The sequence below is a fragment of the Xyrauchen texanus genome, chromosome 34 (assembly GCF_025860055.1).
Source record: "Xyrauchen texanus isolate HMW12.3.18 chromosome 34, RBS_HiC_50CHRs, whole genome shotgun sequence".
Lineage (NCBI taxonomy): Eukaryota > Metazoa > Chordata > Actinopteri > Cypriniformes > Catostomidae > Xyrauchen > Xyrauchen texanus.
In genome coordinates this window covers 6,523,211-6,548,159 of record NC_068309.1, presented here as the reverse complement: position 1 = coordinate 6,548,159, position 24,949 = coordinate 6,523,211, and the positions used below count along the sequence as shown (strand labels likewise).

General features: G+C 37.8%; 1 protein-coding gene across 1 annotated transcript in view; it reads right to left on the bottom strand.

Moving 5' to 3' along the window:
• Positions 1-24,949, bottom strand: part of LOC127627627 (formin-binding protein 1) — a 54,668-nt gene that overhangs the window by 7,304 nt on the left and 22,415 nt on the right. The window contains 11 exon segments of the mRNA XM_052104089.1: positions 871-1,029; positions 1,275-1,356; positions 1,359-1,422; positions 1,663-1,790; positions 1,971-2,103; positions 6,168-6,277; positions 8,959-8,994; positions 16,972-17,163; positions 20,010-20,204; positions 22,360-22,506; positions 23,020-23,148. Of these exon segments, the coding sequence (XP_051960049.1) occupies positions 871-1,029; positions 1,275-1,356; positions 1,359-1,422; positions 1,663-1,790; positions 1,971-2,103; positions 6,168-6,277; positions 8,959-8,994; positions 16,972-17,163; positions 20,010-20,204; positions 22,360-22,506; positions 23,020-23,148 (1,375 nt within the window).

Here is a 24,949-nt window from a genome sequence, read left to right as displayed (position 1 = left end):
CCCAGTTCCCAATGCGCTCTAAGTCCTCGTAGTGGCGTAGTAACTCGCCTCAATTCGGTTGGCTGAGGATGAATCTCAGTTGCCTCCACGCATCTTATCACGTGACTTGCTGAGCGCATTAGCGTGGAGACATAGCATGTGTGGAGGCATCACGCTATTCTCCGTGATCCACGCACAACTCACCACGTGCCCCACCGAAAGTGAAAAACACATTATAGCGACCACGAGGAGGTTAACCCATGTGACTCTACCCTCCCTAGCAACAGGGCCAATTTGGTTGCTTAGGACACCTGGCTGGAGTCACTCAGCACACCCTGGATTCTAACTCGCGACTCCAGGGATGGTAGTCAGCGTCAATACTCGCTAAGCTACCCAGGCCCCCCAATTATTGCTATTTTTCTAAATAACCGAGGCAAGTAAATGTTTTGCAGTAATCAATATTATGCCACAAATGCTGTCGATTGAGCTTAATTTATATTAAGAACCCGGAATATTCCTTTAAAGGTAAGATCGTTTACAATTACTTCACATAACATGAAAACAGTACAAAAGCTTGCACATTTCACCTCATATATGTCTTATGTTTACCTTTACATTTGGTTTGAGTGACCTAGCATGCATAAGATACTACTGTCTAGTGCTGTTCACCATAATAAACTATCCTGGAATGTACTAAAACTTACAATAATTTAGTCCAGAGTTTCAGAAGAAGGCTGACCACTTGATAAAAAAATAAAATAAAAAAAACAAGTCTATAAAAAAGTCCTATACACATCATTGACGATTCCTTTAGTGTCCATTCAGAAATACACACTTGGTTATAAAGACCTATCCGGGTGTAAACACTTTGTCATATGTAGGTTATAGCACCTTTGGCGTTTGAGTCTAGAAAGACTTCGACGTAGGATGTGGGAACGTAACCCTCCTCTTCCTCATTTCTCCGAACACGCGTCCATCCGTCACCTTTGTCTTCCTCTATAACATACAAGAGCTCACCCTCCGTCACTGCGATAGTGCCTTCATTATGACCTACAGATGGATAGAATGCATGAAAAAGAGACGGCATATATTGTTCATGAGTTGTTCTCAATTCTTGGGATGTTTTGTTGTTCACATAAAATGCCTGTGCATCCAATCAAACTCTAAGATGCAGTAAGTAGAGTGTTTGAAATCACCTTTGAACCCTTAAATGGTAGCACCCTACATAGACAGCAAGGCAGAGTTTGAAACAGAGCCAATATTTTGTACTGTAAATGGCACACATGCCTGTATACCTTCAAATGAGTAGAGGGCTTTGCAGGTGCCGATGGTCGATAGAATTTCTTCATCCGCATCGTCAAATTCATCAAACTCCGCGGTTCCGGTTGGGCTTTAGTCTGGACCTCAGAACTCTGCTCATCTGTATAACTGCCATCCGGACTGCTCCATCACACACACACGCACGCACACACACATACACACACGTAGAGAATAACTATAGCAACTGTTTGACGTCTTAGCACGTTCGAGTGGTTATAAACTGAAGAGTATTTGTTTTGCTATACTTGTGAGGGCCTAATTATCAGAAAATGCTCATAAATGATCAACTCTTTTCTAAGAGTATTCAGTAAATTACATTTTACCATGCCGTGTTTGTGTATGTGTATGTGTTTGTGTGTGTACCTCTCTCTATCCTGTGCGCAGTTGTTGTTAGTGGGTGGCGTGCTGTTTTGAGTCTCATATAAAACGCTTGTCCTCTGCTGCAAGTCACTTTTTACTGGCATCCTTCCTTCCACCTCCGCTAACCAGCCCTAGAAAACACACACACACACACACACACACACACACACACACACACACACACACACACACACACACACACACACACACACACACACACACACACACACACACACTTCCACTTAACTGAACTGATCTGCTAATGTGGTCCTGTGCTATATATAGATATGTTGCTTACAAATGACTCTCACCTCAAATTTCTGTGTCTCTGCCTGCAGTTTCTCTATGTTTTGGGCGATCTCTGCTAACCGAGGGTCCACGCTGGTGGGATCCCCCATCTGTGGGTTCTTCACGTACACCTCCTTCATTTTAGTCAAAGCGTCTCTGTGGAGAACAAACATACATGAAAAAATGTTTCCTCCAAAAATCCTATCAAACCCTGCCTAAAGAAACTGGATTCATATGGGATCTTCTATCAAAATTTGGATTATGCTGAAATGACATACTGAAAATATCTTTTAAAGGGGTCATGTCATGAGGAATCACATTTTCCTTGATATTTTGACATATAAGAGACCATTCTACTATAAAAACATACTGTACATTTAGAACTCAAACTTAATTCCCAAAGCAATAAAAGCATTTATTAAAATGCCTCGTTCTTTACTTAAGTGACTTCCCTACATCACTAGGGGTCTCATTAATTCATGACCGTCTCTACAGCGGAAAAATATCAACGCCTACTATAGATCACACCCATGGCCCCGCCCACTGGTGCCCACTGTCTCAGTTCGTAAACAGAGAGAGAGAGAGAGAGACAGACAGGCCTAGTGTGACCAATTAACTATTCCTGAACACCAAAGGGGACCCATCTGGACTATTTGAATGATTGTTATATATAAAAATGCACTATACAGACGTCTTTGACCGCTGTAATGTATCTCGCACTGCTTTTAAAATGCGCGGCATCAAGTTACAACTCTGAAAAGGTGATGCCATTCTCTTTCATTCAGCTGCTGCATCCTGGACATTTAGCTTAGATGGGCTGCATTTTGAGCCCATCTAAGCTATTTTTAATTGCTTGTGTATGTAAACATGCACTAGATGGATGTTTTGAACTATTTAAATGCATTTCCGGTGATGTACGCTTTAGTGCAGGATGATACTTTGTGTGTGTGCATCTTGTTTATCGTGCTTTGGACTATGTGCTTTATTTTTGGCTCATAAAACGTGGATTGCTTGTGAACCAGTCATAATACGATTCAAGCTTTGCAAAGCAACTGTTATTTAAGGATGGGGCAGTTAAAAACATTATTGGACCTGATCACAAAACCGCAAGTAAACAGTTTCATTCATGAATATATGTCATGACTGTTTGATAGTTTATGGTGCTGCTGTGCTTGAGTGAACAGTTAAATATATTCGGATACAATGTGTTGGATGTGTGTTATGTGTAAACCCTGAAATTTTGTTTTATAATGTTGTGGAGCTTTCTATATCTATTGAGTTTGAAATATTGCTGTACATGAGGGGCTGCACAATGTTAGCTAATCATAACAGCGGGTGTTTACGTTGAAGTTTTAAGGAAGCGCTTAGGCCAAAACAGAACAATTTAGACAGAGGGCCAGACACAGGATGGAAAATTATCATATATTACAAAATTATGACTGTTTTGGTGCAAAACTTTACTAACATTATCAGTGGACCTCAAGGAAGATAATAGAATTTTATATATATATATATATATAAATAAATAGAGTATGTCATGACCCCTTCAAATTCCTCTTGATGTCATACAGGGGTATTTAATTGTACTGGTAGGCCCGCAGATCTCCACGGAAAGCTTTAAAGGTTTCCACAGAATTGAAATGGCCATCTTTCATAAAGCTGTACACATCCACCACAGATTTGTGTATTACATATTGTGCCAAATTTGATGATGCTTTCAGCTACCAGTAAAGGTGTACAGTACTTCTTTCAGGTCCATTCATTACATTTTAACATGTCAAATTCCATTTATCAGAATTCCGCTTATTTTCTCCCAAAATCAGTGCAGAAAATGCACAAAAACAAACTCTGGGAATTCCGTCTGGGCTTGCCTATAGGTAATCCTAATACTCCTATTGGGAACTGTATCAGAGGTCAGCCGACAGTGGATATTGCCTATAATAACTAAGGTGTCGGAAAAGCCAGCTTTTACAATCAATTTATAGAATGAAATATATATATATATATTAGTCTTTCCTATTTTTTGGTCCTCCCCTACTATGCATAAAAAAAGCTGATGTGGTGGATAACATGGAACTTTATCTGTGAACAAGCCCAAAATTCACCAGGGACCCTTATTTTGAAATAGAGACTTGGCTCCATTACAATTATCTTTATTTAAGTATTTACCAAATTAAGCTTTTTATAGCCTATATATTACCCAGATGAAGGATGTTGTATATATATATATGAATATCTTGTAAATAACAATAAAATATGTATATTTATTGTATGTATATGTATATTGTTGTTATTTACAAGATATGAAGTTGGAAACGCAATGCAGTCTTTTTTTTTTTTTTTTTGCTCTTATGGAAAGAAATTGGTACTTTTATTCACCAAAGTGGCATTCAACTGATCACAATGTATCGTCAGGACATTAATAACATGAAAAATGACTATTATAATTTGGGGGAGAATAAACTACTTCAAAGATTTCTCATCAAAAAATTCTCCACGTGCAGCAATTTGCAGATTTTTGGCATTCTAGCTGTCAGTTTGTCCAGATACTCATGTCTCATTTCACCACATGCTTCCTGTAGCACTTTCTATAGATGTGGCTGTCTTGTCAGTCACTTCTCACGCACCTTACAGTCTAGCTGATCCCACAAAAGCTCAATGGGGTTAAGATCCATAACACTCTTTTCCAGTTATCTGTTGTCCAATGTCTGTGTTTCTGTGCCCACTATAACCTTTTCTTTTTGTTTTTCTGTTTCAAAAGTGACTTTTTCTTAATAATTCTTCCGATAAGTCCAGCACACCTGAGTCTTCTCTTTACTGTTGTACATGAAAATGGTGTTGAGCGGGTAGAATTCAATGAAGCTGTCAGCGGAGGACATGTGAGGCGTCTATTTCTCAAACTAGAGACTCTGATGTACTTATCCTCTTGTTTAGTTGCACATCTGGTCTTCCACATCTCTTTCTGTCCTTGTTAGAGTCAGTTGTCTTTTGTCTTTGAAGACTGTAGTTACACCTTTGTATGAAATCTTCAGTTTTTTAGCAATTTCAAGCATTGTATCGCCTTCATTCCTCAAAACAATGATTGACTGATGAGTTTCTAGAGAAAGCTGTTTCTTTTTTGCCATATTTGACCTAATATTGACCTTAAGACATGCCAGTCTATTGCATACTGTGGCAACTCAAAAATAAACACAAAGACAATGTTCAGCTTCATTTAATGGACCAAATATCTTTCAACTGTGTTTGATATAATGGAGTGATTTTCTAGCACCAAATTAGCAATTTAGCATGATTACTCAAGGATGTGTTGGAGTGATGGCTGCTGGAAATGGAGCCTGTCTAGATTTGATCAAAAATGACTTTTTTCAAATAGTGATGGTGTTGTATTTTACATCAGTAATGTCCTGACTATACTTTGTGATCAGTTGAATGCCACTTTGGTGAATAAAAGTACCAATTTCTTTCCATAAGAGCAAAATCTGTACATTATTCCAAACTTTTAGCTGCCAGTGTATGTATTGACATGAAGATAAAAATATGGAGGAATATTGTCAATGATAAAATAATTCAGCACACCAAATCGCCACGAGACGTCAGTGAGGCTGCTGTTATACTGGAGAATCAAGCCGTTCTAACTGTAGAAGAACACCAACAACTGATCCAAAAAGCAACTATTGGCACGGATTAATCGGTTAAACCGACATACTGGTCCACCTCTCAACTGTATGTTCTAAATCTACCTTGTGTGTGTTTTTGCTGGAATTCTATAAGAAAATTCCCATTAGACTCTAAAGGATATTTGGAAACACTTTACAATAAAGTTCCATTTGTTATCATTAGTTTACAACATTAGTTAAAAAAGCTAACAATATAAAATACTTTTACAGCCTTTATTAATCTTGGTTTATGTTCATTTTAACATATACTGATCATTTAAAAAAAATCAAAAGTTGTATTTGTTAACATTAGTTAATACAATATAAACTAACATTAACTAACAATCAACAATTGTATTTGTATTAACTAACATTAACAAAGATTAATAAATGCAGTAAAAAATATATTGTTCAGTTTTAGTTCATGATACCTAATGCATTAACTAATATTTTTAAAACTAGGGATATTCTGTATATGGAAAAATATGTTTTTTTTTGTGAGTTTCTATACTGAGACTTCTTATAAATAGGCTAAAAAATGTTTTATGTATAATGTCCCTATACCTCTGGTCCATCTCTTTCTGTATGTCTTTATTGATGTCGTCTATCTTCGCCTGAAGCTTCTTCCGTCTCTGTTCTGGAGGAAGATTACTGAAGTCTTCAGGATTTGAACCCTGAGATAAAGAGAGGGGTAAATAGTCAAACAATGTATATCTGCATATACATTTGTATAAACAGGATGGGTCAAACCAGGCACATCCGCACTAAACGTTCAATCACATCAAGTGACTATCGGCAATCTTCGGTTGTCTTTCATCTAGTTTGCTCATTTTGATTTTGAAAATAAGCCAATCAGCTTTCTGACCTGGGAATACTGCATATTATGAACAGCAAACCAAATGACCTACCGGTAATTAAATCTCTAAGATCATTGATTAACTGATCCTATTTAGTCCAATATCAACAAAACACTGATTAAACAACTTTCATAGAAACGTTACCTTGTTCTGGTTGATTTATATTGATCTGAGAGGATTTGTTAGGGGCTGGCATGTCCTTAATTGCCCTCTTTCTCTCTCTAATATCCTGTTTCCTATCTGCATTCATGTATTGATCCTATAACACTTTAGCCACTGACTTTGTTTCCACCACTTTAATTCTCTCAGACAGGAAGCAAGTGTTGAGCTGTTATTCCATGTTCTGCCAAATGGTTCTGCAGATGGTTATGATTCAACTTAAAAACTTGGACTCATTAGGTTGGTGTCTGTATCCTTCATTAAATCAAATATCTCAATAAGAGGTCAAAATGTAAAAGGTAAAAGGAAGGCTAACATTAAACGCTTCATGCACGTCACATCACTGTCATGCAATAACAAGCAATCAGATTTGTTGAGCATGCATTGCATTGTCACTTAAAAATAAAGTTTAATCAAATCACAAACACACTTCAGGCATATGGACACACCAACACTCCTTCCATTAAATATTTAAATCAGTCAAGATATATTCACAACATACATGCTGCATGATTTTTGTACTCACCTTCTTCACAACGAAGATAATAAATTAAATGTTAATTAATGATCGTTTTATTCTTTCAAAAATGTTTTTTTTATTACAAAAAAAATGTGAAAAAATCAATATGGAATCAACCAAATCAATAATCTGGAAGAAAATATATTACATAATAATACACTGATGTAATGAAGGTTTTATTTTAAAATCTAATCATACTTGACTATCACTAGAGACATGCACTATGAAATCACTTGTAAACATATTAGGGAGGGGCTAAGAGTAAGGCAATCTCTGATTGGTTAAGATATTTGACATATTCTAATCAATGATAATTCTTAAAGGGACAGTTCACCCAAAAATGAAAATTCATTCATTGTTTACTCACCCCATGTTATTATAACCCTTTATGACTTTCTTTCTTTTTCTAATCACAAAGGGAGAAATTGGGAAAAAATATTTCAAAGTGCTCAGTTATTTCATTAAATGGCCGTTTATGGTGACCACTTCTTCAAGCTTAAAAAACCCCCACAAAAGTATAATTCAGAAGTCTAATAAATTATTCCATGAGACTCATGATTGTTATGAAAGTATATGATAAGGTTTTGTGAGAAACAAACTGAAATCGAATGTACTATTAAGATCAAATATTCACTAACCGTTGATTTCCTGTGCACATTTATGATAGGGCACCAGAGCAACAGTTCATGAAGCCCCCTCATACATTGGGGCGTTCAAGCATAAACTTGTTTTGTTTATCTAAAAAAAGGTCATCCACAGTGATAGCAGCAACAGAACACAACACAGCTGCACATAAAACAGAGAACAGGACTTACTAAACATGTCTGAAGAGTTTGTAGTTGAAGAATTGATGCATTTCTATGCCCAGCTTTATTTTTTGAACGGAGTACTCAAACAGAAACATAGAGGAGACTACAGACAGCCACAGTCACACTGTGTTCTAACCTGATGGCAACCGAGATGCGATTAAAGGTATAATTTAATTATACAAAATATAATTTTGTAAAAATGTTTATCAGAGTTTTTATCCTAACCTTCTATTTTCGGCACCGCGTGGTTAACTCCGTCCGCTGTGAACTGGCACCAGCTAAAACAAATTGTTAAAAAATAAGGCTGGGCATAGAAATGCATCAATTCTTCGACTACTTCGACTACTAACTATTCAGACATGTTTAGTAAGTTCTGTTCTGTGTGCAGTTGTGTTGTGTTCTGTTGTCGCTATCCCTATTAAGGACCTGTTTTTATATAAACAAAACAAGTTTCTGCTTGGACGGCTGTGTGAACTGTTGCTCTGGTGCCCTATCATGAACATGCACAAAAAATTACTACACAATGCTAAATAATACATTAGATTTCAGTTTGTTTTTCACCAAACCTTATCGTATGCTTTATAACAATCATGAATAATAATTTATTAGACTTCTGAATTATACTTATGCGTTATTTTGAAGCTTGAAGAGTTGGTCACCATAAACTGCCATTGTATGACATCACTGAGCACAAAATGTTTTCATAATTTGTCCCTTTGTGTTAAGAAAAAGAAAGTCATATGGGGTTATAACAACACAGGGGTGAGTAAACAATGAATGAATTAACATTTTTGGGTGAACTGTCCCTTTAAGTTAATAGTCCAGCATAAGAAAAAAAAATCAACCTTGATAAATATGAAAAAATCACCACATTTCATATTATGCCGTGTATCTGGTTAGGAATTAAAATATGAAATTGTTTAAAATGCAAGGGACCAAATCAGGGCGAACTGGACATGATAGATGGACAAATAAACAAACACGAGGGCAAAAAACGTGTGTCAGATCACCTCGATAAGGTTCCGCACGTGGGCATTGAGTGAGAGCTACACAGAGGAACGGTCAGACAGTCACCACGGCAATGAGACAAAACAAAAACAAACATCAACAAAAACATAAATAAGACAACAACATGTTTTGAACTGAAAAATCACACAAACAGGTCAAATTATATTTTTAAAAAGGACGACAAAAGCTTGTATATTTAAATAATCAATACAAGGGGTAAACACAAAGGAACACCAAGCGATGTTAAGGACCATGTGTTACTACAACGACGAACATGCTAGAGTCATGCCGCTATACAGACATGCTACTGAGGTCATGCTTACCAGTTTGAGAGTGAGCTTCTCGGACGAATACAATAGAGAGCGATCAAGGGAAAGAAACAAGAGAGAAGATATCAGAGGTGGCAACAACAGACTGCTGTACACTTGAAACATACACATGCAGGTTGGTTTAGATGTGTTATGGTGTCACTGATGAAGCTCACTACATTAAGTTTAAAAACTTAAATGATCATATTGTGCATGATATCTTATTTTTGGCAAATAAACACACATTAGCTTATGTAGAGGCCCACCTCATACATTCGGTCACTTAGAGACTCGGTATCTGGTCTACAGGAGTCTTTAAGATATTCCAGAATGTTTTGTACTGTTACTTTGTTATATATTTAGTTACAACTAAAAACATGCCAAAAACATGTGTAGTATTATGCACCCCAAACAAAGCTGAAAACGCTGAATAAGCGAGATAAAAAAGAAGCCGTGGAAGCAAACAATTGGTAGAAATGAACGAACCCTTCATCTAAAAATGTAAATGTCTGCAGCAGACTTATTATTACTGGTAAAAATAGACCAAATAAACAAATAGATGAATAAATGTCACAAAGTCACCATTAATAGCTGCATGGATGGTCTTAACGATCGGGTCCCTGCTGGGTCAAATTGACCTGTTTTTATCTTCAATTTCAAAAGCTTGTAATAAAGGCTCTGTTTGCTCTCTCTCTCTCTCTCTCTCTCTCTCTCTCTCTCTCTCTCTCTCTCTCTCTCTCTCTCTCTCTCTCTCTCTCTCTCTCTCTCTCTCTCTCTCTCTCTCTCTCTCTCTCTCTCTCTCTCTCTCTCTCTCTCTCTCTCTCTCTCTCTCTGGTCTTAAATCGTTCCTCTAGGTGCCAGCAAACACTGGATTCTATTTTCCTCTCACCTTCTTTCGCAATATACAAATCTGAAAGGCAGGGGGTACCCCAACGTGTTTTGTGAGTCCACCCATAGATATCCAGTCTTTATGGGAAGCCACGCCCTTCACCCATGTTTTGTGGAATATCTTGGCCTCTGAATGGACTACAAACTTGTTCTTGGTTTCATTTGAAAACTAGCAATGTAGAACATTTCATCATCAATAGCGAGGAACATATACAAATGATGATTTGTTAATATTGTATGTTTTTGCTGAACATAATTTGGGACATTTGAGACATAACAGTGGATTATTTACCATGACAAGCTGATAGACAAGTCAAAATAGACTCATTTGGTACAAAACAATGATTCAAATTGACGTGTGAGTCCATCCAAGGGTTAAGCTGCAAAGTTTCTAAAAATATAGTTTTTGACCTTTTTTTTAAATAGCCAAATCTATCGGATACTGTACAGCATTTCTACTCGTTTTCCTCATTTTTCGGAATTAATGGGTAACTATGGTAAACAGGTTTCATTTTTTCCCACGCTTTTGCCGACTGTATCTAGTCTGTGACCGTTTTTTCATTTTAATGCAGTGAACTTCAGCAGGTTTTACTAATGAAATCATTTATTTTAGAGGGTCACATGTGCATGACATCATCAGACTAAAGCAAATGTCAGCCAACAAACAGTAAAACAGGGATGGGTTTACAGGAAAAGACAGAAGGACCAGTATAGGAGAGATACAGGACAGGAATAGAAAATAAAAAGAGAAAAAAACTAGAATGAAACCATTCTGATTTGATAGTTTTTGGGTAACCCTGCATGTGAACGGATATTATATCAAAAGAGCTCATGTTTAGGTAACGTGTATAAAGAGCTTTAAATGGCTGATCTAAGGTCAGTTATTTGTGTGTAATATTTTCAGTAACAAAATTGTATATATATACACTCACCTAAAGGATTATTAGGAACACATACTAATACTGTGTTTGACACCCTTTCGCCTTCAGAACTGCCTTAATTATACGTGGCATTGATTCAACAAGGTGCTGAAAGCATTCTTTAGAAATGTTGGCCCATATTGATAGGATAGCATCTTGCAGTTGATGGAGATTTGTGGGATGCACATCCAGGGCACGAAGCTCCCGTTCCACCACATCCCAATGATGCTCTATTGGGTTGAGATCTGGTGACTGTGGGGGCCATTTTAGTACAGTGAACTCATTGTCATGTTCAAGAAACCAATTTGAAATGATTCGAGCTTTGTGACATGGTGCATTATCTTGCTGGAAGTAGCCATCAGAGGATGGGTACATGGTGGCCATAAAGGGTTGTACATGGTCAGAAATAATGCTCAGGTAGGCCGTGGCATTTAAACGATGCCCAACTGGCACTAAGGGCCTAAAGTGTGCCAAGAAAACATCCCCCATACCATTACACCACCACCACCAGCCTGCACAGTGGTAACAAGGCATGATGGATCCATGTTCTCATTCTGTTTACGCCAAATTCTGACTCTACCATCTGAATGTCTCAACAGAAATCGAGACTCATCAGACCAGGCAACATTTTTCCAGTCTTCAACTGTCCAATTTTGGTGAGCTCTTGCAAATTGTAGCCTCTCTTTCCTATCTTGTAGTGGAGATGAGTGGTACCCGGTGGGGTCTTCTGCTGTTGTAGCCCATCCACCTCAAGGTTGTGCGTGTTGTGGCTTCACAAATGCTTTGCTGCATACCTGGGTTGTAACGAGTGGTTATTTCAGGCAAAGTTGCTCTTCTATCAGCTTGAATCAGTCGGCCCATTCTCCTCTGACCTCTAGCATCAACAAGGCATTTTCAGCCCACAGGACTGCCGCATACTGGATGTTTTTCCCTTTTCACACCATTCTTTGTAAACCCTAGAAATGGTTGTGCATGAAAATCCCAGTAACTGAGCAGATTGTGAAATACTCAGACCGGCCCGTCTGGCACCAACAACCATGCCACGCTCAAAATTGCTTAAATCACCTTTCTTTCCCATTCTGACATTCAGTTTGGAGTTCAGGAGATTGTCTTGACCAGGACCACACCCCTAAATGCATTGAAGCAACTGCCATGTGATTGGAGGATTAGATAATTGCATTAATGAGAAATTGAACAGGTGTTCCTAATAATCATTTAGGTGAGTGTATATAAATAATTGTAATAAATATAAAATAATAATAATAAATATATAAAACCAAATAATAATACAAGTTAAATTAAAATCATAAATATAAAATGTAAATATTTGATGATAATTTTATAATGAATAACTACTGTGATATGAGGGACTTCATATTTTAGGATGCTCAAACTATGGTGCAAATATACATTAACTACTGGTTTTTGATACCTAAATATTCTGTACTCTGACAAATGCATAAATGTACGACAGGACATAGTATTTGACATGTCACATGCTTTTTACACTCTCTGACTAACACATGAATACGCCAACAGGATGTAGAATTCATTGTGCAACACATATTGCTTGTAAAGTGATGTATGTCCAGAAATAAACATCCATTATATATCAAAGCAGCAAAATGACATTATGTTTGTAATGGCAACAAAAGGGGTAAATTCTTAATGTACTTCGCATATGATAAAGTGTTACGAGCACAGGAAGTTGATTGTGAAAGCACTAGGCTTGCATTCAGAGGTCGCACTCGTGACACTTTAAGAATTAACCCCTCCCACAAAAGCTGATTTGCTGCCAGAGCACAGGGACGGAGTCAAGCCGCTTAAGGTGCATAAGGGAGGTGGGGTCACAAGCCAAGATAGCCACTGAGAGAGCCGGTTGATGATGATGTCACTTTTTTTTCAACTACAGATGTATTTTAATAGTAACTATCAGACGCTAACCTCATTCAAGGAAATCATTAAAAAAGATACGCTTAATAAAGCTTAATGAAGATTTTCAGCATCTTTATATGTTTCAAATATCAATGTCTTTTCATATTTTGTGAAACAGCCACTAAATGAGGTTACGTCTGTTAACACTGTATTTTAGCTAAACACTCATTCAAGTACACTCTCTCTCTCACACACACACAAACACACAGACACTTTCTTCCTCTCACACACTTACGACATATTGCCTGGCCTCGAAAGCATACGTAGGCCGGCCGAGAGTCCTCTTCATAAGTTCTTTATTATAATAGAGAGACTGGGCAGACTGCAGCAAAGAATAAACTCTAATTACACACACACACACACACACACACACACACACACACACACACACACACACACACACACACACACACTGAACAACTATAAAAACAGCCAACGCTACATTCAAGCTCCAAACAAACAAATATGCAAAATAACATACATTTACACACACAATCACACACAAACCAAGCTCTTACAAAAAGACAAGCACACACACTTATATACATTTAACAATCACACATTTAAAGAACATTTAAGAACATATAGTTCTTCAAGACTTGGAGTGGCAAGTGTAAGGAATTATACGATTCGGGTTCCGATTCCTTTTAATGATTCCGGTACCTTAACGGTTCCGTTAACAATTCTTATTGGATTTACTGTCCTCAGCAGCTTGTTACAAAATGATGAAACCAACTCATTGGAGTCATTCATTCAGGAATCTAACTACACTGGCCGCGCTGTATGCTTCGCACTGTAGATTCAAAAGATCCGACTAACTGGAACCATTTGTTTGGGAATTGTGCTGCACTGGTTGTACTACATGTTTCGCATTTTAGATTCAAAAGAACAGACTCATAAGAGTCATTCATTTGGGAATTGGGCTACACTGGTCACGCTGTATGTTTCTCATTTTAGATTCAAAAGAACAGACTCAAAGGAGTCATTAATTCAGGAATCAGACTACACTTGTCAAGATGTTTGTTTTGAAGCATTGATTCAAAAGATCCGACTCATTGGAGTCATTTGTTCAGGAAAATAACTACACTGGTCACACAGTATGTTTTGCATTTTAGATTCAAAAGAACAGACTCAAAGGAGTCATTAATTCAGGAATCAGACTACACTTGTCAAGATGTTTGTTTTGAAGCATTGATTCAAAAGATCCGACTCATTGGAGTCATTTGTTCAGGAAAATAACTACACTGGTCACACAGTATGTTTTGCATTTTAGATTCAAAAGAACAGACTCATAAGAGTCATTAATTTGGGAATCGGACTACTCTGGTCAAGATGTTTGTTTTGAAGCATAGATTCAAAAGATCCGACTCATTGGAGTCATTTGTTCAGGAAAATATCTACATTGGTTGCGCTGTATGTTTTGCATTTTAGATTCAAAAGAACCGACTCACAAGAGTCATTCATTCGGAAATTTGACTACAATATGTTTATATCTACAGTATGTTTCACACTGTAGATTAAAAGGTACCGACTCATAAGAATCATTCATTCAGGAATGCGCTGTGTGTTTCGCACTGCTGATTCAATAGGCGGCTTTGCAAAGCCACTGAATGGTAGAGCAGCAAACACTGTCAGGCTCAGTTCGGAATGGCATATTACTGTACTACCATAAATACAAAGGAAGAAATAATAAGAACTGTTAACAGAACCGAAAGTCATTACATTTCCATTCTAAGTTTGTGATATGCTCTTGAAGAACATTAGGCATTAGTGAAAGTGCAGTGTGTAGAGGTAACACTGTATCTCCTAAAAACAGTCAAAAACCATTCATTAAACACATCAAACATCTTTAAAAATGATGCTCTAATACTTTATATAAAGTCACAGTTGTAAACGTAACACATACAGGATAAACAACTATACAAAGCTTAGGAGCACAAATGGAGAGGATGAAAGTGTATAACATTTTAGCCTATTAAAGTTTATCTAAAATGCTTTAAAATGCTATCACACTATTGTTTTTAACTTTTTGTGCCCATAACATCTCCGCTCTCCTGTTCTTTCTTCTCTAGGACCTCATTTTTGCCACTAACTCCACACAATATCAGTCGAACCAAACATCACTCTTGAGTGTGTGTATTTTAAAAAAGGAAGGAACAATTCAGACTCATCAGCATGTTCAGAGGACAAATCTAACATTTCCTTGCATTACCTGTTTGATGAAGAAACAGCCCAAAATAGGAAATGATAAACAGGTCTGAGATTTGCACAGGCACATGGGAACCAGTGCTTTTCTCTGATAGCTGCTGTTTTTTTACTTCTGTTATCTGTACCGAGTCATTCAAAATGCCAAATCTTTGCTCACACACGGAAACATGTGGATGCCCTTCCTGAAGGGAAGGTGAATGTGGTCGGACTTTATCAAAAGGTTACGTGTTTGTGTGCATGTATAAATAGAAGACATTGTACTGAGTTTTGCGTATATTCATTGCAATGTGTGTCTGTGCGTGTAATCGCATTAATCAGGACAACATTTCTGTTTGAGCACCCTTTTTTATCTTTCTCTGCACGTGGGACATGTCCCCTAACTGTGTGCCCCTGTGTCTATGTGCAGTATTTAAATAGGTGAGAAAGTGAAATCATGGAAAACGCAAACAACAAAAAGCAAAAGAGAGAAAGACAGATTTGACAGAGAGAAAGAGAGATAATGAATTTCATTAGCTGTATGAGGTAGAGGAAAAAGGAGCTGAAGGATTTCAAAACATTCCACTGCTGCTTCCAGAACATGTGTCACATTATGACATCATCACCTCCAGAATCTGAGTCACATTATGACATCATTGCCTTAAGAATCTGACGCTACTTTCAAGTCCTCCTGAAAAGTCTTACTGTATATATTTGAAATGCCAATCTTAATTTTATTTTGTAGATATTTCAGCCTTAGGAGTGCTATTTGGGAGTTTAGTAGATTTTCGATTCACAGAAAAAGTTGAGTCAGAAATTTGGGGTCTAAAGGAAATCTAAAGTGTAAAAAGTGTTTCTTCAACTTGGGGCACTGTCATGTCCCATTTTTATTAAAACAAAATCTGTATTAAAACTATGATAATCTAAACAAAGAGTGAAACAAACATAAACCATTTCAATATTTGGAATATGGAAATGTTTTATACTCTCCTTTCCTCCCCAGTTTTGGCATGCCCAATTCCCAAGTTCTCATTGTGCCGTTGTGACTCTCCTCAATCTGGGGGTGGTGGACGAATCTCAGTTGCCTCCGTGTCTGAGACAGTCAATCCGAGCATCTTATATCATGGCTTGTTGAGCGCGTTACCATGGAGACCTAGCGTGTGTGGATCCTCATGCTATTCTCCACGGCATCCACGCAAAACTCACCACGCGCCCCACCGAGAGCGAGAACCACATTATAGCGATCATGAGGAGGTTACCCCATGTGACTCTACCCTCCCTAGCAATTGGTTGCTTAGGAAGCCTGACTGGAGTCACTGGAGTCACACACACTTGTGTGGTAGAAATGTGTAAATCTTAAAAATAGTCTCTTTTGTGTGTGTATGCCAAGACAAAAATGGCATACATCTCCTGAGATGCATGCACATGCACTTGTTAGACATTGTTAGCAGACAAATAAAAAGAAATTACAAAAATATCGAATGGGTGAAAACTGTTTTAACAAGTCTTTACATTCTAGAGGTGCAAGGTGCTAAAATGTCAGAAGTTGAAATGCCAAATACGATCATTCTGACATGACTTAAAGGCAGTATCAGTCACAGTCTGACATCATCAGGTGGTTTCAAATCTAGAATATCATTCCAAAAACACTTAAAAATGCCATTCGGCTCCTTTTTTCTTTAAGCAAGTGAACAGTTTCATGACAGGTCAGACGAAGACACGGGCAAAGAGCTGCAACGCACACGTAAGACACGCAACGCGAGCATGCATAGATACTCACCCCGCGCCGGAGGCTCCTGAGGCAGTGCATTTTGGGCTTGGAGGTCATGAGGTCGTTGAATCGGTGGGACAGGGGCTCCTTTGACTGTTTGGGGGTCTGAGGAGTGGGGCAGGGGTCAGGGGTCACAGCAGAAGGTGAGGGGGGGTCAGGAGGGGGCTGGCATGGTAAGGGGGATGTTAAAAGGGACATAAGCTACCGGTAAGACACAAGCCACAGAGCAGCGACCAGTGATTGAGAGAGATTTTGAGAGAGAGAGGAGAGAGAGAGAGAGAGAGAGAGAGAGAGAGAGAGAGAGAGGTAGTGGGGACGAAATCGATCCAGAAGGAGGTAAAAAAGAAGGGGGAACACAAAACAAGACAAATAAGGACCCAAAAATGTTACAGAACTGAACCAATGAATTAATCAATTAATCAATTAATGAAACAAAACATAAACAAACTAAAACGGAACGTAAATGAAATGCAAACTGAAAGAAACACGCTGCAGCTGTGGTGTTATTAACCCTGTGAGCGAGAAAGTTAGTGCGTTAACTCTGTTCGGTATATCAGGGGTCACATGCAGGGTTCAACTCACCGCAGAACCGTTTAAAGGGGTAGTTCACCCAAAAATGAATGTTTGTCATCATTTACCCACCCTCCTGTTGTTACAAAACCCATATGACTTACTTTTTTCTGATTGTGAGCCTCAGTCACCATTCACTTTCGTTGTATGGAAAAAAGATGCAATGAAAGTGAATGGTGACTGAAAATAACATTCAACCTTTCATCTTCTTCAAAGTCATATGGGTTTGGAACAATATGAGGGTGAGTAAATGATGACAGAATTTTCACTTTTGGGTGAACTGTCCCTTTAACAAATACTTCATGCACAGCACACACACACCATTAGCTAAAGTACAGGACAAAATTGCTTTCAGGTCAAACATTTGCTCTTTTTCTCTCTCTCTCACACACACACACACACACACACACACACACACACACACACACACACACACACACACACTTTCTTATTAATAAGCTCCCCAAAGCGAATAATTAATGAATCTGTGTTCTGGGACAGCTGACATTCTGTTCCCAACAGATTAGAAAACCTCGTAGAACATCGACACACATCTAAAATCTTTTCTTTATACTGTAAAGACCCCATGAAATCACAAGCTTGTGTCTTTTATAACATGGCTATTACAATTAAAGCCATCTATATATTTGTGTACAAAATAAAAGTTTGACCATCACAGGATCATAAACTAAATTTAGCCTGATTAAACACTGTCTAGAATGGGAAGATCCACCAGCCCTAATTTACATATATATATAAAAGTTGCCTCCGACAAGCAATAGCAAGAAGCCAGAATTTATTTATTTTAAAAGCATCTTCACATTTTAATCATTACAAGATGTCAAGTACGGTTTCGGTGGGTTGTGACAAACTAAATTGGCTACTTAACAAAAATGGCCACACCAACTTACAGTAAAAGAAAACAATGTGCGCCAAACCATTTCATGAGGTCTTTAAAGACATTTTCCGGGTTCAATACAACTTAAGCGCAATCAATGAAACAAATAAAACCAGAATGACCACAAGAAATAATAAACCAATCGTTTATTTAAATGAATAAAAATCGTGTTTACAGTAAAGGCACTTACAATGGAAGTGAATGGGGCCAGTCCATAAACATTAAAATATTCACATAGCCACATGACGTAAACATTATACATGCTAACATGATTTTAGTGTGATAAAATCACTTGCTAACCTTTTCTATGTAAAGGTATATCCAATATTACATCTTTGTTGTCATGACAACATAACGGCGGTAAATGTTGTAATCTGGTAAACACAGTAAAACTAGTAAATCCCTGATTTGATCACACTAAAATCATGTTAACATGTATATTGTTTACGTCTTGTGGCTATACTTTTGAAACAGTGTGTATTTTAATGTTTATGAACTGGCCCCATTCACTTCCACTGTAAGTGCCGTAATGAAACCGCAATTTTTTTTGGCCAATAAATGAGGAACAGTCCAAATTATTTTGCAGTATTCAACACTATGCCAAACGCTGTTAATTTAGCTTAAATTGTATTGTATACCTTTAAGAGAAATCTAGATGAACCTAACCTATGACATAAACCAGGCTATAATATTTGGTGGTACACGTATGTATTATTCTTGCATGAACACAGTGGAAGTCATATAGTTGTGTATGACATATGTGTGTGTTTGGCTAAATGACTAACAGTGTATTATTGAATGAAGTCTCTAAGTTAAGAGTCTAAATAGTCTCCAAACGGTCCACAAACGCACAACATACACAGAATAACATAAGTAATGGCAAAGACCTGACAAAAACACACACAGACACACATCATTAAATATTTTTCACAGTGTTAATGCTCACATCCTGGTCCTGCGAGGTTAGGCGGGGTTTAGACTGAGCATGCTCGGTAAGAGTGGAGCCTTTGATGCAAATGTCAAAGGTCACGACAGCCACAAGAAGACAAAGGAAGATGAGGAAAAGGATAAAGGCTGTTGATACCATGGAAACAGCAAATACCCTCGGTTTGAGAGTACAGTAAGGGGAAAGGTTTTAGGGTTACGATTCTCTGCAATGTCAAAGGTCAAAGGTCAAAGGTGAGGCCTCTCAGGCAGTGCATTAGTAAGTTATTGTTCGAGTGTCAAGATGAATGTAGAACATTTGTTTTTCGTGCAGGTGAATGAAAGGGGGGTAATAGGAGAGGAAAACGATGGTGGCAAACGAATAACAGCATCTAAAACTACTACAATAAAAATACACAACTAACTAAATAAATACAAGCAACCTACACACAAATGAAAACGAATATCAAAATAAACAGCGCAAACAGATAAAAAGAAATTACAGAAACACAAGTAACAATTATTCTTGTGAGCTTTTCTGCTTTTAGCCATCTCTAAATTAGTCTTCATGTTACAATATGTATGTTTTATATTTCCGAATTGCGTTTTACACATTATCTTTGAAATCTAAGAAATGTGTGTGTGTGTGTTTTACCTTGTTTTTCTTAATGAAAGGCCAGAGTGTTTTGCTCTTGCTCTTGCTCGATCGTTCGCTCTTGATGTCCGGGCGCGAGTTATTAAGGCTGGTCTCAGACACCGTCCTCTTCATCGCCTGACCATAGTCTTCAAACTCCACATCGCCTGGAGGCTCAAAGCCAGACTTATACGACTCTATCACCTGAGACGTGTCCTGCAGGGGTGACATTGTTACTGTCACTTACGCTCACACATACACAAAAACAAACATGTTTTCCTAGATATCTGAAAGGGAACTTCCTCACATGGTAAATGAAATAGACTAGCACAAACATTTTCCATGGATTTAAATTAACACACAGTGTTTGGTCACCAACCAAAAAGTTCCATTGTGCAACTTTGTTTTTTGAATATATTAATGGATTGTTTTTCACATGCTGTGAGTCTCCGCGGTGTCGTGCACAACGAGTCACGTGATAAGATGCGCAGCTTGACTGCATGTCTCAGAAGCGGAGGCAACTGAGACTTGTCCTCCACCACCGGACTGAGGCGAGTAACCGCGCCAACACGAGGACCAACTAAGTAGTGGGAATTGGGCGTTCCAAATTGGGAGAAAAAGGGGATAAAAGAATAAATGTAACAAAGACAGAAAATATATCAGATTAATTGGTTATCGGATTCCTTTCAAAAACATGGCTATCAGTATTGGCAAAACCTAATTTCGCTCAACGTCTAGTTATATAGCTTTATAAATACAGTAAGTATTCAGACCCTTTGTTATGACACTTGAAATTTAGCTCAGCTGCATCCAGTTTCTCTGGATCATCTTTGAGATGTTTCTACACTTTGATTGGAGTCCACCAGTGGCAAATTCTACAGCTGAAAATGCATATCAGAGCAAAAACAAAGCCATGAGGTCAAAGGAACTGCCTACAGAGCTCAGAGAGAGGATTGTGTCGAGGCACAAATCTGGGGAAGGCTACAAAAAAATTTCATAATTCTTAAATGGAAGACGTTTGGAACAACTAGGGCTCTTCCTAAAGCTGGCTGCACAGGCCAAACTGAGCAATCAGGGGAGAATGGTCTTGGTAAGAGAGGTGACCAAGAACCTGATGGTCACTCTGGTTGAGCTCCAGAGACAATGTGTGGAGAAACTTGCAGAAGGACAATATCACTGCAACACTCCACCAATCTGGGCTTTATGGCAGAGTGGCCAACGCTAGAGTGGCTACGGGACAACTCTGTGAATGTCCTTGAGTGGCCCAGACAGAGCCAGGACTTGAACCCAATTGAACGTCTCTGGAGATACCAGGAAATGGCTGTCCACCGATGGTCCCCATCAAACCTGATAGAGCTTGAGAGGATCTGCAGAGAAGAATGGCAGAAACTCCCCAAATCCAGGTATGCAAAGCTTGTCCCATCATAGCTCAAAAGTCTTGAGGCTGCGATCGCTGCCAAAGGTGTTTCAACTAAGTACTGTGTTAAGGGTCTGAATACTTACTGTATGTCAATGTGATATTTCAGTTTTAACTTTTTAATACATTTGCAAAGATATCAAAAATCTGGTTTTTGCTTTGTCATTATGGGGTATCGAGTGTAGATTGATGTGAAAAAATAAATAATTTAAAGCATTTTAGAATAAGGCTGCAACATAACAAAATGTGAAAAAAGGGGGTCTGAATCCTGTCTGAATCCATGTCTATCGGCAAAATCAAAATATCGGTCGACCTCTAGAACACAGTGTATATTATAGATATTTATAAACAATAATTTCTTCATTTGAAATTTCAGCAATCATTAAAAGACAGAAAATGTTTGAGATTTTAGACAAGCTCCAAAGTGACCCAATATTATCCTGGTTACCACAAGCCCTTCAAAACAGGTAGTTTTCACAAATGTACTGAAAACTCCGGTATCAAATGGCAGTCATTACAAGAATAAATTACAATCTTTATAGACTTCAAATTAGATGCCATATTTAATTTAGCACAAACTAAAAAAAGATTGTTTGTGATATAAAAGCAGTCAAATATTCTAAGGGATGATTGTTCAACCATGTCTTTCCATAAATTTGGAATGTACAAAAAAGCTGTGCTTTTGATTGCATCAAATGAAATATGACTGCTTCACTATGATATTTGTGCCACTTGCAGCAGTTCTGAGATCAGGTATCAGTGGATTGAGAATCTAGATCAGTAGCAGCGGCAAATATGGAGTTTAAATGTATTTTAGGAGACCAAATAAAGACAAATGAGTTCTTGTTTAGCTCAGATACATCAGAAGTACAGGTATGTTGGTAAGTTTTCCAGGCAGAAGAGGGCGCTAGAATTTAAACCCCCATCTTCAGCCTTTCTAAATGTGTAACTTACGGTCTTGGATTCAATGGACCCCGCTGCCTGTGTCATTCCATCCAGGCATTTCCCGATGATGGGTAGAATCTGTCGGTCCACTTCGGCAAACGTTTTCAGTGACTCACCCACTCGATCTATCCTCGTCTCCTCCATCACCTGGATCTTCTGCTCGCAACACACACAGAAAGAAAATTAGTTTTTGTGTGTGTGAGGGCAGAGAGAGAAAAGGAGAAAGGGAGAGAGAGGTACTGTTCAAAAACGTAGTGAGATGCCTACATAGGCAGCATTTTATTTCAGATGAACAATATAGTTAAGTGGCTGGAATAGTTCTGCAGTGCATCCAAAAAAAACAAAAAACAAGATCTAAGTCATCTGATGGTGCATCGCAACATAACACAATTTATGCTTCTGGTCTAAAAAGCATAATTAAATATAACAGGAGTGATTTTGATGTGCTCCGCCACTCACATATTGATTATTTAATGGCGTGTCAAATTAAAAACGCATTGCCACACATGACATTCTGCTCTATTCGTGACACTGTACCCACGTTTTGTTTTTGTGCAAGGACACAATCAGTGTCACCCGTCCCTAAGAACGTAGCTGTCTATGTAGGCAGCAACAACAAGGCAGCTCACTTGGTTTTGGAACAGAACCACAGTTTGTATGTTTGTGCACCTGGAATATATTGGGGATGACGGTGTAATAATGTTCATTCTGTTCTTGGTTGAATCTCTGCAGGTATGAAGAATATTCACTCTTGCTGTCAGAAGCCATTTGGTGTCTCATCTGAGCCTGCTGTCGCGCCTGAGAGAGACAAAGACAGATATAGGGTCATTTGAATTACTATAATTGATAATGCAGTCAAGTGAATACAAGTTTATAAAAACCCACAAAAATTCACACATATACGCACATATAAGAGTGTCACACTCAAAATAACACACATCAGTCAGTTCAACTTCCCCTTAATTCACACACAGGCACATCTGAAATATACATGCACACAGCTCTAACCTCAGACTACACACACCTTTGGCCTCTTTTACACAGATATCCATTATTAACATACAGACATGACAGGAAAGCGATACCAGCGAAGAGTATATTTAAACTACAAGTTAACTTTCCCTCACAAAGACTTCAAACAGTTAGCGGTATAATAAACAATAATACACATTACAGGACACATCAGTATTCACAGGAGAAATAATCCAATATAGTGTTATTCGCACTAATTATTCAATTATTCAGTTATGTAACTGCCATTAAAGCTTGAAGTGAGAAGTATAACAGAAATGCTCGACATCAATCCATATAATTGCAACCACAAATATAAAAAAGCATTTTGTTTTCTGCACTGCATGAGAAAGCGAGAGAGCGGGAGAGAGAGAGAGAGAGAGAGAAAGAGAGAGAAGGAGAGAGAGAGAAAGAAAGAGAGAGTGAGCGAGAGAGAAAGAGAGAGAACGAGAAAGAGAGAGAGAGAGAGAGAGAGGGAGAGGTAGTGTCATGTTAGCCACATCCTGAACTGACTCTATGAAACCAACTTGTTAACCTGCGGTATGGTGTTGCTATGGATACACTCATGCACACATATTATTATTTCTTTAAAAATACAAAAATTAAGAATATGTAATAAAAATAATTATATTATAATAAATATTGAATATGCAAATAATTATATAAAAACTGTAAATATATATATATATATGTGTATGTATTTACAGTTTTTATATACTCACATAAACTTTCTTTTGATGAGCTGACATTTATAAATGAGCCAGCAGAACAGAAAACATAAAGTTTTACACATTTAAATATTCATGCATGGAGCGATGTGACTGGTGGGGCAGCAGCGCAGACAAACTTTAAGCAGCCTGTGATTGGGTGGCTGTTCGGTGTGTGGGTGTGGCCGTGGCCGGACAGGAAACAACAGTGTCCCCATACACAGAAACACACACACACACACACACACACAGATCTACCACTGTGCACCTACCTTAAGGTAACATCGCTTCAAGGCATAATACAAAATAAATGTACAACACATACACAAAAAAAGAGTTAGCCTAAATCTACGAAGAGGTTAGTACTTAAATCTACAGCTTAAGATTTAGAGAGATTTGTAAGAGTTATATATATCAGAACAAATCATTCGATAGCACGCAAAACATGGTTAAGTACGTGCCAAAACCGTTTAACTGACAAACACACTGGCTATGTTCAAAATGGAATACAAGTGTACTGCATACTGAGCAGTATATAATATATAATGCAAACAATTATTTTATATTTTATTTTTTACATATATAGTATGTGCAACAGAATGCATTATGCGACGATACACATCTCAAACAGGAATATGCTACATTGTTGTCACATTATGGACCTCATAAGGTGCAGATAAATTCAGCAAGTCCAGTTATTATCTTGGAAAATATTGATAATTGACAAATAAGGTTGTCTGAGATGATAAAAATGTAAACTTTTTAAAAATCAAGTTTAAAGCACATGTAACAAGTACATAAAAACATAACATTTGTGACCATGTTGGGTTCATTTAAAAAACAACTTAATAATAAATAATAAATAGATTTAATGACTTGAA